The following is a 13719-nucleotide window of genomic DNA, read 5'->3' as shown; positions in this document are numbered from 1 at the left end:
CCAAGTGATGTTCAGCCCTCAAAGACATCATCTGGACATCCTGAGGGTCAAAATCCATCGGACACTCTGGCTGGAGTGTCCGCTGGACATCCTGAGAGTCAACATCCATCAGACACTCTGGCTGGAGTGTCCGATGGATGTCAACCCAGTGTGCACTCGATATGAACCGCGTGTGCTCCATCAAGTACACATGCTCCCTGCCGTAGTGGGGAAGGGCTGCCTTCACCGGGAACTCTGATGCTGCAGGTTGGGTGTTCAACACCCAGTCTCATTGACCACTGCGGCACCCGGGCCCGATCACCCCTGGCACCCAATCGCACTGCCTCTGCCCCCCCGCTTCTTAGCGCACGCGTCACAGGGCCTGTTGCTTGCTGCAGGAGTGCGCTGGCCAGCGCACCTGGACAATTATTTTTCCCATCTGAGGATGGTTTGTGATATCTGGTGTGGTAGACAGAAAAGTGGAAAAATATAAAGTTTTTTCTATGCCACATAATTACTCATACTAGGCCTCAATATACCACCAAATGGACCCCAAAAATGGATTCTATGGCCAATATCACCCCTAGCTACTACTGGAAGCACCCCTGGGCCCCCTCTAGTGTGGAAGTTACACCTCATGGACACCTATCACACAGCCAGCCCCAGTAACCCAGCTGTCACCTGCCTCAATCCAAGTTTCAAAGTAGTGCACTTATACATATCACAGGATACAAACATACATCTCCCTGTCAGGCTACACTCATTACATATTAGCTAAATACACTCCTTTATATACATAGTATGACATCATTTACACTGTTTCTGCAGCCTCAGACTTTGTGTATACACTAATTACCCCTGTATGACAGCTCATGCATTCTACCGTCACCTTATGCATGTGTTAGAATGTTCTGTTGTATATTCTGACATCATGTATGCACCCCTGGCATGTTTAGAATGTTCTGTTGTATATTCTGACACCATTCATGCGCCCCTGAGGGGTTATGCCATCATTTGTATCTACTCCCACCAGCTAAAATCCCTCACCCTGTTGTCTAGATTAGCTGAAACCCTAACCCACAGGCCCCCTCCGGGGCTCCCCTTTTTTCTATAAAAGGAGCTCTCTCCACCCCCAGTGGTCTGCTCCCCAGTTCCTCACCCAGAACTCACAAGTCACCCAACACTCATCCACACTCAAATCCTAAAACCCTTATAACAATAACTCAACCCTTATAACAATAATTCAACCCTTATAACAAAGTAATTAAAACACTTACACATTGCCAGTCAAACAGATTTCATCTGGAACAGACCAGACCTATCACTTAATAAAACTTGCCAAGCTGAGCTTGGTGGGTCTTGTTGACTGATAACAGAAGGGCAGAGCTTGCAACTCCATCATACCCTTCACCATTCAGCAAAACGGTTTCATTACCACTTTTGAGTCTTACACCGGCGGATGATTGGGTTACATCCAGCAGATGCTCCAAGACCATCCGGTGGATACTCATTTGGGATACATCTGTATCCGTCATGAAGAGTAACATCCTGCGGATGTTTCCTGCCCTGCAAGAGCCGGATGTCCAGGGACATCTCCAAAAGGGTGTCCCATGGACATCCGGCACGACCCGTGGTGTAGTTACGTTACTGATAATGGTAACGTAACAATTTTCCTGCTGTTACAGTTACTGTTACGCGTAATGGCGGTGTGTTACGTTATCACATTGATGTAAGAGCATTGTTTCAATGCTACACCACGGGTTGTGCCGGATGTCCATGGGACACCCTTTTGGAGATGTCCCTGGACATCCGGCTCTTGCAGGGCAGGAAACATCCGCGGGAGGTTACTCTTCATGATGGATACAGATGTATCCCAGCTAAGTATCCAGTGGATGTTTGCTGGATGTATGGTAAACATCCAAGTGCATGTCCGCCGGACAGAGAGATATAGATTTGCTGGCATATCCCAAGCTGGATGTCCATTTAACATCTGATCCTGCGTCCGATGGATATTTGTCCACCAGCAGATTTTCATCTGTTTTGATCCACACTTACACTACCTCTGCTGCGGGCAGTTATTCTTGGTCCACTAACTAATTTTAATTTCAATTGTAATTTACATTGGGTAAACTAAATTGCTGATTCTAAATTTAGTGGTAAATTAACATGACATTGTGATTATCTACAGTAAACTTTTTTTTGGCTAGGATAAAGCTTTTAACAGTCAAAATAAAACAAAGAATCATCAAATACCCAAGAACAAAAGAACAAAAAACAACCAATCACAATTTTAATGAGTCAAAGAAACAAAACAAATTACCAAAAAAAGATTTCAATAACAGTTGTTTGCATGTGCGCCAAAATTGGTTCCAGAAAATACGGCAAGATGAGCTGGCGATAATCAGGCTTGCCGAAGATTCCTGTTTGTGTTGTTGCTGCTAGTATTTTGCGTGGGATGGGCCAAGTCAGACGGAGGTATTACCGGCTCGTAGGTGTTGTTCAAGTTGATGTTGCACATCATCTTTGGTGGGCATAGCCACCAAGTTTTCGGCCAAAATTTTGCCAAACGTCTTTTTCTTGCCAAAGATGGCATGGTCCTTGACGAGGATTGCTTTCCCCCATCTGCAATATTGTATGAAATCGATCTGATTAGATTCAAGGTATCATATCATAACAAAATCAAACAGAAAAAAAAACATATGCAGCACAATAATCGGATCCACAAGATGCCACCTCTCGGGCTTTTTGTCCAATGATCTTCCATTGCGAGGTTTTTTTGACGGTTGGGTTTAGGACAAGATCGATCGTCTGTAACCTCATGTGGGAGACTTGGGTGACAAAGATGATTGGAGCCGTTGGATCGGTGGCCCTGACAGGCTGGAGGTAGTGGTAGATGTTGTTCGCAAGTGTGTGACGATCGGGCACCTCGATGTCTTCAATGAATTCATCCTTGTTTGCGGTCATGATGTTCGTGAGTAGCATGTCGCGGACAGAGTACCGAACCTTGGCCTGAACCTCGCGCACCTGAGCCACAAAATCCTTCTGGGCATCGGTGTCTTTGCCGTTGATGACACCTGCGGGGAACTCCCTCATGCGGAAATCAAGGGGGAGTTCGTGAAGCTTTTTCTGTTAAGAAGATTCATGCTCAGAATCGCACTTGACTCCGTCCAATGGATATTAAAATAGAAAAAAAAACATACCAATGTGATTGATAATAACGACTGATCACCTGCGCGGGGTTTGGAACGTCCGCACGTATAGGTCAGGATGTTTGGTTCCAAGAAAGCTTGCTTGGTCAATTCGCGGATCCGATCCTGAAGTAAACAGTGAAAAAATTAGCCTGTAAATTTTAATATAGGGGCTGGGGATGCGTGCTCACCATCAAAACTTGGCTGTATTGGGATCGCTTGGCCGCCGGCGCTTCAACGGGAAAAGTGTCTTTTTCCGTTCTGTTGGGAGCAATATCTGAGTTGGCGGTGGTTTGCGCGCCATGCTGTTGGCGTAGCATTTCTCGATAGACCAGGTAGGTCACTGCAGCTCCTGGCGCCTGTTTGTACGGCCAACTCACCAAGATCAGCCACAGATCAAAAAAGAAGCATCAATACATACCTTGAGAATGGCCACAGCAGCTTCAAAGTGCTTTGGATCAAGCTGTTCGGTAACCTCACCAAACTTGGTCACGAAGTCGGCCAGCGATTCTATTTCGGTCCCGGTGGTTGCGGCAGATTCATTCGTGGTCTTCGCAGGTGGATGCTGAGCAGCCTGCCGCGCGGGGTTTTCCTTGTGGAACTGCTCATCCAACCTCTCAATCTCTGGGTCTAGCGCGAGATCAGCTGGCTCATGAGGATTGATGCAATTGCTAGCAGCTCTACCTTGGTCGGAATCGAGAGGGCTAGAATCTCGAATCTTCTTTGGGTCTCCTCCATTGTCATTGTCGCTGTCTTCACCAAGTGAACTCAATCGGGGCGGAGGTGGTGGCGGACTGGGCTCACGGCGACTTTTCTTTTGAATACGCGAAGCTTTTGGGGCTGGGTATGGATACAAGGGATCATGAAAGGTCAGTATATTTGATGATAAAAGCGAGAGCCAAGAAAATTGGTCGACTCTCACCGTTGACAGCCTTGTCCGGAAGTTTCTGAGATCGGTTGGATCTCGCCGGAAGCCTCAGACGCGGGGTTCGGATTGGGGCCATCTCAGTTGGGGGGAATATTTCTTGGTGGTCAAGAACCGGGGGAGTTGTCAAGAGCGAGGTGGATGTTCAAGAGCAGGAATGGTCAAGAGGAAGGAAGTCGCTCAAGGGGAGGGGGCGAGCTCGGCGGAACTTAAAAACCACTCTGAGAATGGATTTTGCAGGCGGGCAGCCCCCCAACTCACTCATGCTAACCCCTTCCACAGCGAGCTCCAGACCACCTGCACCACTAACACCACTCGTGATTTGAATCCAAAGACACTAAAGTTTGGCGGCATCAAGATGGATACAAAATCTCGTCAGCTCCAAAGATTTCTGTTTTTTCTTTGTACCCAAACCTTTGCTGATGATGATCCATTTTACAGAAAAAGTGCCTGCTTTTTTCCATTCCAGATTGCGGAACAGAGACGGTCGGACGGTTTGGAGGTGTGATTTGTGTCAGGGGGGCGAATTTTTAAGCGTTCGTCATCAGGCCTTGGGGAAGCTTCATCGGGAAAATCTTTGTGGGCACGACGAGGAAACCGCAAGGAAATTGCGTGAAAAATACGAGGCAGGATTGGAAGACAGCCCATCTCAGCCGGAGGTGCAAGATACTTATGGCGACCTCAGCGAGAATCGAGAAACTTACAATCATCAAGATGACCTGGACGCTATGGCTGCAACCGCACGACTTCAGGAATTGCCATTCTTCACGCGGTTGAATATCGATGACGAAATCAGCCTTCAAGATCTGATTGATGCGGAGCTGGAGGAAATCCTTCGCCAGGAGGATGCCGCCATGTTTGATGGTCCAGGACACCAGGAAGAGGAGGTCGATCCAGCAGAAGCGGCGAAGTGGTTCCCTTTCAATAATAAGATGGTCAGTACGCGTGTCTGAAGACACAATTGCCGCATAAAAGGAAAATGAAAATGTGAAAGATGGCTCACCTTATTTTCTGATTCAATACGCAGGAGCTCGTTGGTTCACTATTAATCGGTCACACGCACTCGATGATCTTGCGAGCCATATACAACAAGATTCGAGCGGCAATGACCATCTGTGACATCCGCCTGCCAGCCCGGGCAACCGTCCAAAGAAGTGGCTCGAGGAGTTGGCACCACCCCATCGGGCTCCCATGTGTGAAGTCAAAGGAGATCATTTTTATCTATTCGAACCTGTAGAATTATCATCTGGCTTAATTGTAATTCCCATTTACTTTTATTCACAAGATTCTCAACTTTATTCCAAATGCATCACACCTGAATTTGAACCCTTTACTAAAAATAAGAAAAATTTAATGAAGATGAAAATCCCTCAAGATATTAAGTTTAACCACCCCAAGCTTCTAGTGGTCCCAACAAGTGAATTCAATAAATGCTACAAGAGCATTGAAATTAATGGTATAAAAATCTCTCAAGCATGTGCTAATTCAATTTATGGTATGTGGTTTTTTCCCTCCTGTTTTTCTCCAGATATTAAATCACAATCATATTTTTATACATGGCTGAAAAATATCTCTTCTATGATTACACAGAAGATGACGGTCAGAACAATCAGACAAAGCTCAATTTCCCCAACCCTTGGCGCAAAACGGCGGACGGAAGAATTATCTGACATGTTCCAATCACCCTATATTGTGATGATACTTCCGGGAATGTGTCCAAGAAATTCAACAAACACATATCTTTTTATTTTACACTTGCCGGTCTCCCGCCAAACTTATCCAATCAAGAATACAACTGCCACTTTCTCTCCACCTCAAATCGTGCTTCAGCATTGGAACTCTTGGCGCCAATAGTTGGTGAAATGAAGTGAGTATTTATGGTGTTCAAAGTTGGTTTGCATAATTTTATGCATGCATAAATCATAAAATCATAAAATCTTTTTTGCAGGGGATATGACTGTCTGATTATGTGATACAAAATTTCCTCACCAAAATATTTTTATGATTTTATGATTTATGCATGCATAAAATTATGCAAACCAACTTTGAACACCATAATTACTGTTCTCTTTTGATCCCAGTTTTATTTTTATCCAAGTTTATTAAAGACAGCAAAACATAGAATTCAGGATCAAGGGTTCCCCCTATAAAATGTGAATTGTCCCTTCCTGTCTAGCAGGTTTAAAAGACAAAACAAGGATGACCCCCAGCGCGCGCAGTTAAGGCATTATGCAAAGGGGGGCCACCAAGTATATAAACCCCTCAAACTGAGCAAGTGCGACAGCGGAGGGGGGAGAGCCGAGTGAAGCACTTGGCTGGGGGATCAATATCACCAGTGGTCAGTTTCTTATATACTCGACACCACCTCGGACACTTTTTGTGCTACAACCCCTGACAACCTTGCCCTTCCCAACAATCTCAGCCACACCGCAAAGACTTTGGTGAGATCACCACAACCAAATCTGTACGTCCCGCAATACTGCCACCCCCGTCGCCCAAAAGCGCACGCCTTGAACTAAGCTTCCTCTTAATCCGTCCTCCAAGTGACTGTCGATAGGCGCAGGCCGCACACGATTTCCATCCTCCTTGGATTTCGAAGTGGAGACACGGCTAGATCCTCACTAACCCTGGGCGCCGTCGTCACTTCTATATCTCAATCTCTGTTGGCTTGCCCGGCCTTGGCCTGCATCGCCTGCATCCCCGGGGACATAATAAGCAGGCTTCTTCAACGATTGCACCATCAGCCTCTTGCCCCTCTCCCTCATACATAGCCAGTTTTAATCAAATGGGTCCATAAAAACGCACCGAGAAAACAGGCGGCCAATTTGTGGTTGATGAATCATTCAAATTCTATCTTTGGCGCTGCGACCAATGCTAATCACAGGAGAACTGGAGTGGCAACAGATTCTGGCGCGAGCGCGCCCAAGCTGGCCAAGCAGATGGCCATTGCTGCCGACTTCGAGCGCGTCTACAAGATTGGACCAGTGTTCCAGGCAGAGAACTCAAGCACCTCTTGCCACATGAGTTGAGACCACCTCCCCTTTCCTTCTGGTATATTTACTCTGCGAGACTGGTCTAAATTTATAAATATGTGTGTGTAGGCGAATTCATTGGCCTTGACCTTGAGATAGCCATACTACCACAAGGCCGTTGACCTGCTCGACCAACTCTGGCTGTCCATCTTCAAGGGCCTTCGGTCCTTGTCGGGCCCCGAGATCCAGACGATCAAGTCCCAGCACCACCTAGACGACTTCTGCTTCCTCGCAACCACCCTCCGCTTGTCCCACACTGAGGCAGTCCAGATCCTCATCAACAACATGATTGACTCCAGATCGGTCAATCCAAATATCCACCAGCTACCGAAATATAATGTTGATCATCTCTTCCAAACATCAGATTATTACATAATCAATAAGTTTTTGTTGGTGATCCGACCCTTCTACACAATGCCAGACCCAGTCGAGCCCATTCGTGCATATAGGTTTTGATGTGCATAGGTCTAGAGCTAGGTGAAGAAATCCGCCCAATTTTTGTGTGTATGTACCTTTTTGTTTGACGCTGGCGTTAAGAAGTACATTGTTTGCAATGATTTCTGTCAGATAGACATCATCATCATCCTGACCTCTCAGATGATGATGTATGAATTTGTAAGCTGGTTTCAGGTTGAAGACATTTTTCAATTAGTTAATTACAATACAAAAGTTGATTTCAAGAGTCCTAGAGCTTTTTTTAAAAAAATTCAGGATTTCAGTCAGAGGCCTCAATTTTTAAAAGAATCAAGTAAAGAATTGAATAAATTATACTCCAGGTGTAGCATGTTTGCGGGGAAGACTATGAATATTGGAGGGGTTTGGCGGCATTGAAGGTTGCATGAAATGAGAATTTGATTAAATTCACATGGTTTTGGTTTGGAGTTCATGATGTGTCATGAACAGAGATTGGGATGCTTCTCTGTAAGGCGTAACCTGTGTGTGATTTGGGTGCAAATGGTTATGAGAAAATGAGCAAGATAGATGGTAGCAGGACTTTACCCCGCAGCGGCGCAGCCGCCTTAGCCTCTAGTTTATAGTGAAATTACAAAAGACGGTTTTGTGGCATTCGATTCACATATCATGCAGGAAGTTTTGGTGACTGGACTGGTCTTTTCTTTTTTGGGCGACTCTCCGATGCATGCCGAGATCACCAACACACCAAATCCTGGAAGCTTGTTGAATCCTTGTCGAATGTGCACCTTACACGCCGAAGGAAAGGATCAGCGGAAAACATTGGATTATGTTCAACAATTCTTGCGGATTAATCCTGATGGATCTGAGGCAAGTTTACCTTTTTGCGGAGATTTATTTATGTATCTAAAATATTTTTCTGATGTGTCTTTGTGGCGATTTTAGGCCACAGGAAATGAACGGACTTGGCGTCTCACGCAAGAAAGGACCTACGAATTGTACTGTTCTGCAATTGAGAAAAGTCACGCCGAGTTTATTCGAAAGAAGCGCGAATGGGGCCTCACTGACTCACTCAACAACCGGTTTGTGGAAGAATCCAAGAACAATGTGCGAATTAGAGAACTGATGGAAAATCTGGAAGAAAATCAACCAGAGAGATTGTTTAATTCCATTTTGGCGCTTGAAGGTTTGTCTGCAGTGATCTCCCTTCCTACTGCCATTTGGGCTTTGTGCTTTTCACTGAAAAACCCCACACTTACTGTTGAGATCCTTATACTTAGTGTATGCTTCTATCCAAACTACACATTGTATTTAGTCTATGGTGCCTCAGATCCAAGGCGCTCTCCTCACTGAATCAGAACCACTTTATCTTTGTGTCCAGTCACTGTCACAAGACCCAGCGTCTGTGACTTTCAGTCCTCTCTTAGCCTGGTCCACCTCAACACTTACCTCTGTGAACTTATTTTTCAGGCTTTGATGGTGTTAAGGATACTCCAGTTGAAGTACTCCATGTTGCTCTTCTTGGATTTGTCAAGTACCTGGCGAGGGATGTACTTTCCGGAAAAAATATGAAACCCAATCAAAAATCTGAACTGGCGGCGCGGCTCCAATCATTCAACACTCTAGGCTTGAACATTCCACCCATCAACGGAAAATTGTTTGTCACTCACATCAAAAGTCTAGTCGGAAAAGAATTTAAGATTCTTGTTCAAGCCGCTCCTTTTATTTTTTTTGATTTTCTGACTCCTGCGCGCAAAGAAATCTGGACGGCACTCTGTCAACTTGTGCCATTTATTTTTGTTACAAAAATCAATAACATGGACAAATACCAAAAGCATCTGAAGGCTTACATCAGGAATTTCATTTATCATGCCATCAAAACTACTGCGCAATGGGTCAACAAACCAAAATTCCACCACCTTCTTCATCTTCCCGAATCAATTCTTTGATTTGGACCAGCAACTCTTTTTTCCACTGAAAAGTTTGAATCTTTCAATGGTGTATTACGAAACGCATCAATCCACTCAAACAGACAAAGCCCAGGACGAGATATTGCCATCACTTTTGATAATTATTACGTACTGTGGTTTCTTCTCTCCGGCGTTTATATGTATGATCATTCAACTCAGACCTATTCAACAGCCGCTCAAGAAGTACTCCAGATTTTCCAAAACAATGATGTCATCCGCAAGTCTTTGGGTTACAGCTTCTCCACTGCAAATCCGCTCCCGCCCCAGCAGTATCCTTTTGCGAAAAACACCAAAGTTCCTAAAGAAGACCTGCTTGAAGTACCTCAACAGTTAATCAAACACTGCTCAAGCAACAGAATCCGACAGGTTCACCAAGTTCAAATAAAACAACATGAAATGTTGCAGAGAGGATGTTTTATTGTGGTGAGTCACTTTTATATTTTTGGGAATTAATTTTGCATTTTAACCATTTACCATCATGTATTGATCCACCTGATTGTTACAGATTCCGCAACATGGCTCAAAATTACTTTTTGGATCAGTTGAATCATTGTGGGAACAATATTCAACTGCGAGGTCAAAGTTCTACATCCATTTTAATCATTTCAAGCTGATGGGAATCAATGAGCTTTATTCGATGCGGGAAATATGCCGGACAAAGACTAAGCAGTATTTCAATGTCAGAGTGAGTACTGGGATGTTGAATAATGAGGTTGTATCAAACAACTCACTTTTATACTTTTTTCCCAGGATGTGCAAGCTTGCATCAATGTTCAGCATAATTGCAAACGAGGAAACTGCCCAATCAAGAATACCCAACCAGCACAAATAGAGCGCCAAGAAACGGAAATCAAAACCGCTCAAGTTGAACACACCGACAACAGACACTTTGTGATCAACACCGCATCATTTCATGACCCTTTTCAGCATCATCAAATTTCTCAAACTGATTTGCCCCAGATTTCCAATCAAGACATGGTTCAGTGTGTTTTAGATGGCTTAGAAAACTGGGGTCTACATCACTTTGAATTTGAGAAAAATAATGTGGGGGGAGAAGATGAAAATGATGTTGATGATCCTATTTAGCTTTAACCAATGTGATATTGTTCTTCCTATTTTTCCTTTTAGTTATAATGCTGCTCATAATTTGTGTCGACAAAGATGCGTGCAGTTTTATTAGAGGCTTGACTAGGTGCTGATTTTTTGCTCCAAAACATAACATAACATTAAATAAGAATAATTACATAACAAAAACTATTGAATGGGTGGGGGGGGGGCTGATGGTTGCTTTTTTTCAACTCACCCACATTATCAATTTCATACCTCACGGAGGCCCAGTTCCACTGAACTTTATCTATATTTTAGTTTCTCAAAAGAAGCGCGCAAATCTCTTCTTTCGAATGATGCAATTTTTATAGGCTTCCGTGGAGCAGCGCAGTTTTTACAGCGCTTTATTTCCAGCCTTTTGTTCTAACAGCAACGCGCGCGCCTCCAATAGTCACTTGACCAAACTTCAAACCCTGAAAAATACACCTTCCCCTCAACATTATCCAATTATTATTAGCTCAAATTAACCGCCTAGATCTCATCTTTCGATTGGTTGTGGTTGCAGATAATTTTTGTGGAGAAGCGCAGGTTTTATACTGGTTGTTTTCCTTTCTTCTTGCGAAAGACAACTTCCGCTGAATCCTATACCGGTTCGGGAAGCTCAAAACACTCGCCTGGATCTTCCCTTTCGATTGATCTAGGTTTCAAAGAATTCTGACGAGAATAAAGGTTTTTACAGCGGCTTCTGTGCAGCCTTCTTCTCCTACGGCGGGGGGCGCGCCCCCACAACTTGACCAAACTGGGACACTCCTGCTAAGATGCCCGCGTTACAGGGTTGTTTGGTGTCCATTGGATACTCAACCAAGAGTGTTTTGTGTCCATCGGACACTTTGGATGGAGTGTCCGATGGATGCTCAACTTTCAGGACTGTTAAGATGTCCATTGGACACTCTCGATCTGGAGTGTCCGCTGGACGGTGTTTTTTGATGTCCAGTTGACATTGCTGAGTGCCAAGTATCACTTGGACGCTTCCGCAAGCGTCCAAGTGATGCTCAGCGCACCAACATCCGCTGGATGTTCCCTGGGCATCCTCTGGATGCTTCTCAATCAGGAACATCCACGGGATGTAGCGCCTTTCCATAAAGGCGCCCCGTGGTGTAGTTACGTTATTGGAGCGCCCAGAGCACTAGAGAACAGATGAATTTCAGTCTAAAAGTAGCCAACTTTTGCCCGTTATCGCATTATCCTCTGGATAACGCAATAACGGTCTCAAAATATGAGGCCTGTTACGTTACGCGTGAGGCCCAAAAAAACGACTTTACTAATAACGTAACGCGCCGCAGCGCGTCACAAGGAAAGTTATGTTACCCAAATTACGTGGATAACGTAAAGTAATGTAACTACCCATTGTTGCTACCAGCCTTGCCGACTAATTAGGCACCACACATTTCTATATTGGCCCTGCGGTTTATCATACCATAAAGACCATTTCTCTGAATTTTGTCAGACAAAATCTGCGGATTTGGACCAAGACTCATCCTTTTTTTTTTTTTTGTAGTTTCTCACTTATGTAGCCTTTTTCCAAACATGGAAAGAGGCTCAGAAAATATCTTTTTTTTTTTTCGAAAAAAATCATTTCTTGGTTGGCCTAACGCGGGCTCAACCAGAGTGCAACGTTGGCGCGCTACTCAGCGCCAGCCATGATTGGCTTGGCCCACCCGCTGTGAAGCTGTTTGGGCTCTTGTCAAGCCCAACCAGCTTCCCCCATGGGCACACTGATCAGAGCCGGGATGGGTTGGCTGGGTTAGCCACGGCCAACCCATCCGACCCAGTTGCCCCGCCCGCTGTGCTGGATGGGTTGGGTCAAGGGGGGGCCAACCAATCTTTGACACAATCCAATCCCGCGGTTGAACTCTGGGCAGGCAGGTTGGAACTTGGCACCCACCCGGGCCAACCTTTTGCCAACCGCGCCGTTGGGCCCACGTCAACCCAAGCTCAAATTCAAGCGGTGGTGTAACCCCTCAAACCACACATTCATTTCACCCTACACCTGTCCCTACTATCTTCCAAAGCCCTTGTATTGAATTTGAAGTGTAAAAAAATGATGCCAATGGATATTGGTACTGAAATCCAATACCAAAACAGCCAATACAATCCACTCCTAGCACCGATACAATACAAGGTATTGTATGGGATCCCAATACTGGTGTTCAAAGTTGGTTTGCATAATTTTATGCATGCATAAATCATAAAATCATAAAAATGTTGTGGTGAGGAAATTTTGTATTACATAATCAGACGGTCATATTATCCCCTGCAAAAATGAGTTTATGATTTTATGATTTATGCATGCATAAAATTATGCAAACCAACTTTGAACACCATAACTATACCCAAATTCATAAATTTGGTTATGTATCTCAGAAAAAATACTACACATGTAGGGTGTTCAAATTTGACTCGCATAAAATCATAACACCATAAAATCATAAAATTCTAAACTGAAAAAAATATGTACCACCCAAACACTCAAATTACAGCAACATTTCTAGAATGGTACATATGAAATCATCACTTGAAAGGTTTATGATTTTATGATTTTATGTATTGAAAATTTTATGATTTCAACTTCAAACACCTTAATGGTATTGCCCACACATTGTATTGTATTGTATCTTTTCACTGTTGGTTGCTTGTCTGCAACCAGGGGTTGTTTGTCCTTGTGTTTCTGTTTGAGGTACCCTTACAAGGCATCCTCTTTCTTGTAGGGGTTTTTTCCCCCAGCTCCTTTCCATATTCAGGCCATTTGCCAGTTTCCTCTCATCTTGTGCGTGTGTCTATTCCCCTGAGCCACTGCATCCGGAAAAGCCCCGCTTCTGATCCAGAAGTATCCAAAGCCCCGCTTCTGATCCAGAAGTATCCAAAGCCCCGCTTCTGATCCAGAAGTATCCAAAGCCCCGCTTCTGATCCAGAAGTATCCGCCCATATCCGCTGGTTTTGGAACCTTGGGTCTCAGATATCTGGCTTGATCCGCGGTCCCTCGACAGATATCCCGGGTTATGTACTGGATATCCTACGCGGGATACTGGCAAGTGTTGAAGTGAGCTTGTAAATATGTATGTAACTCGTGCTGTGGGAGCGAGCTTAACTAAGCCTCTCCAAGGAGG

At 44.5% G+C, this 13719-nt stretch overlaps 2 protein-coding genes across 2 annotated transcripts; one reads left to right on the top strand and one right to left on the bottom strand.

The window, feature by feature from the left end:
* Positions 1 to 2109: 2109 nt before the first annotated feature.
* PtA15_8A191 (uncharacterized protein) lies at positions 2110 to 4171 on the bottom strand (the record flags this gene model as incomplete). The annotated part of the gene is made up of 3 exons (XM_053171594.1): positions 2110 to 2123; positions 3648 to 4007; positions 4090 to 4171. The coding sequence occupies 3 exons, from the start codon at positions 4169 to 4171 to the stop codon at positions 2110 to 2112; spliced, it is 456 nt and encodes a 151-aa protein (XP_053022842.1).
* A 2860-nt stretch (positions 4172 to 7031) lies between these two features.
* Positions 7032 to 7580, top strand: PtA15_8A190 (uncharacterized protein; the record flags this gene model as incomplete). The annotated part of the gene is made up of 2 exons (XM_053171593.1): positions 7032 to 7076; positions 7224 to 7580. 2 exons carry the CDS (start codon positions 7032 to 7034, stop codon positions 7578 to 7580), a joined length of 402 nt encoding a protein of 133 aa, XP_053022841.1.
* Between the last annotated feature and the right edge of the window lie 6139 nt (positions 7581 to 13719).

This window comes from Puccinia triticina, chromosome 8A, assembly GCF_026914185.1.
Source record: "Puccinia triticina chromosome 8A, complete sequence".
NCBI lineage: Eukaryota > Fungi > Basidiomycota > Pucciniomycetes > Pucciniales > Pucciniaceae > Puccinia > Puccinia triticina.
Note: the sequence above shows the minus strand (reverse complement) of the source record. Positions and strands in the feature narration are given on the sequence as shown.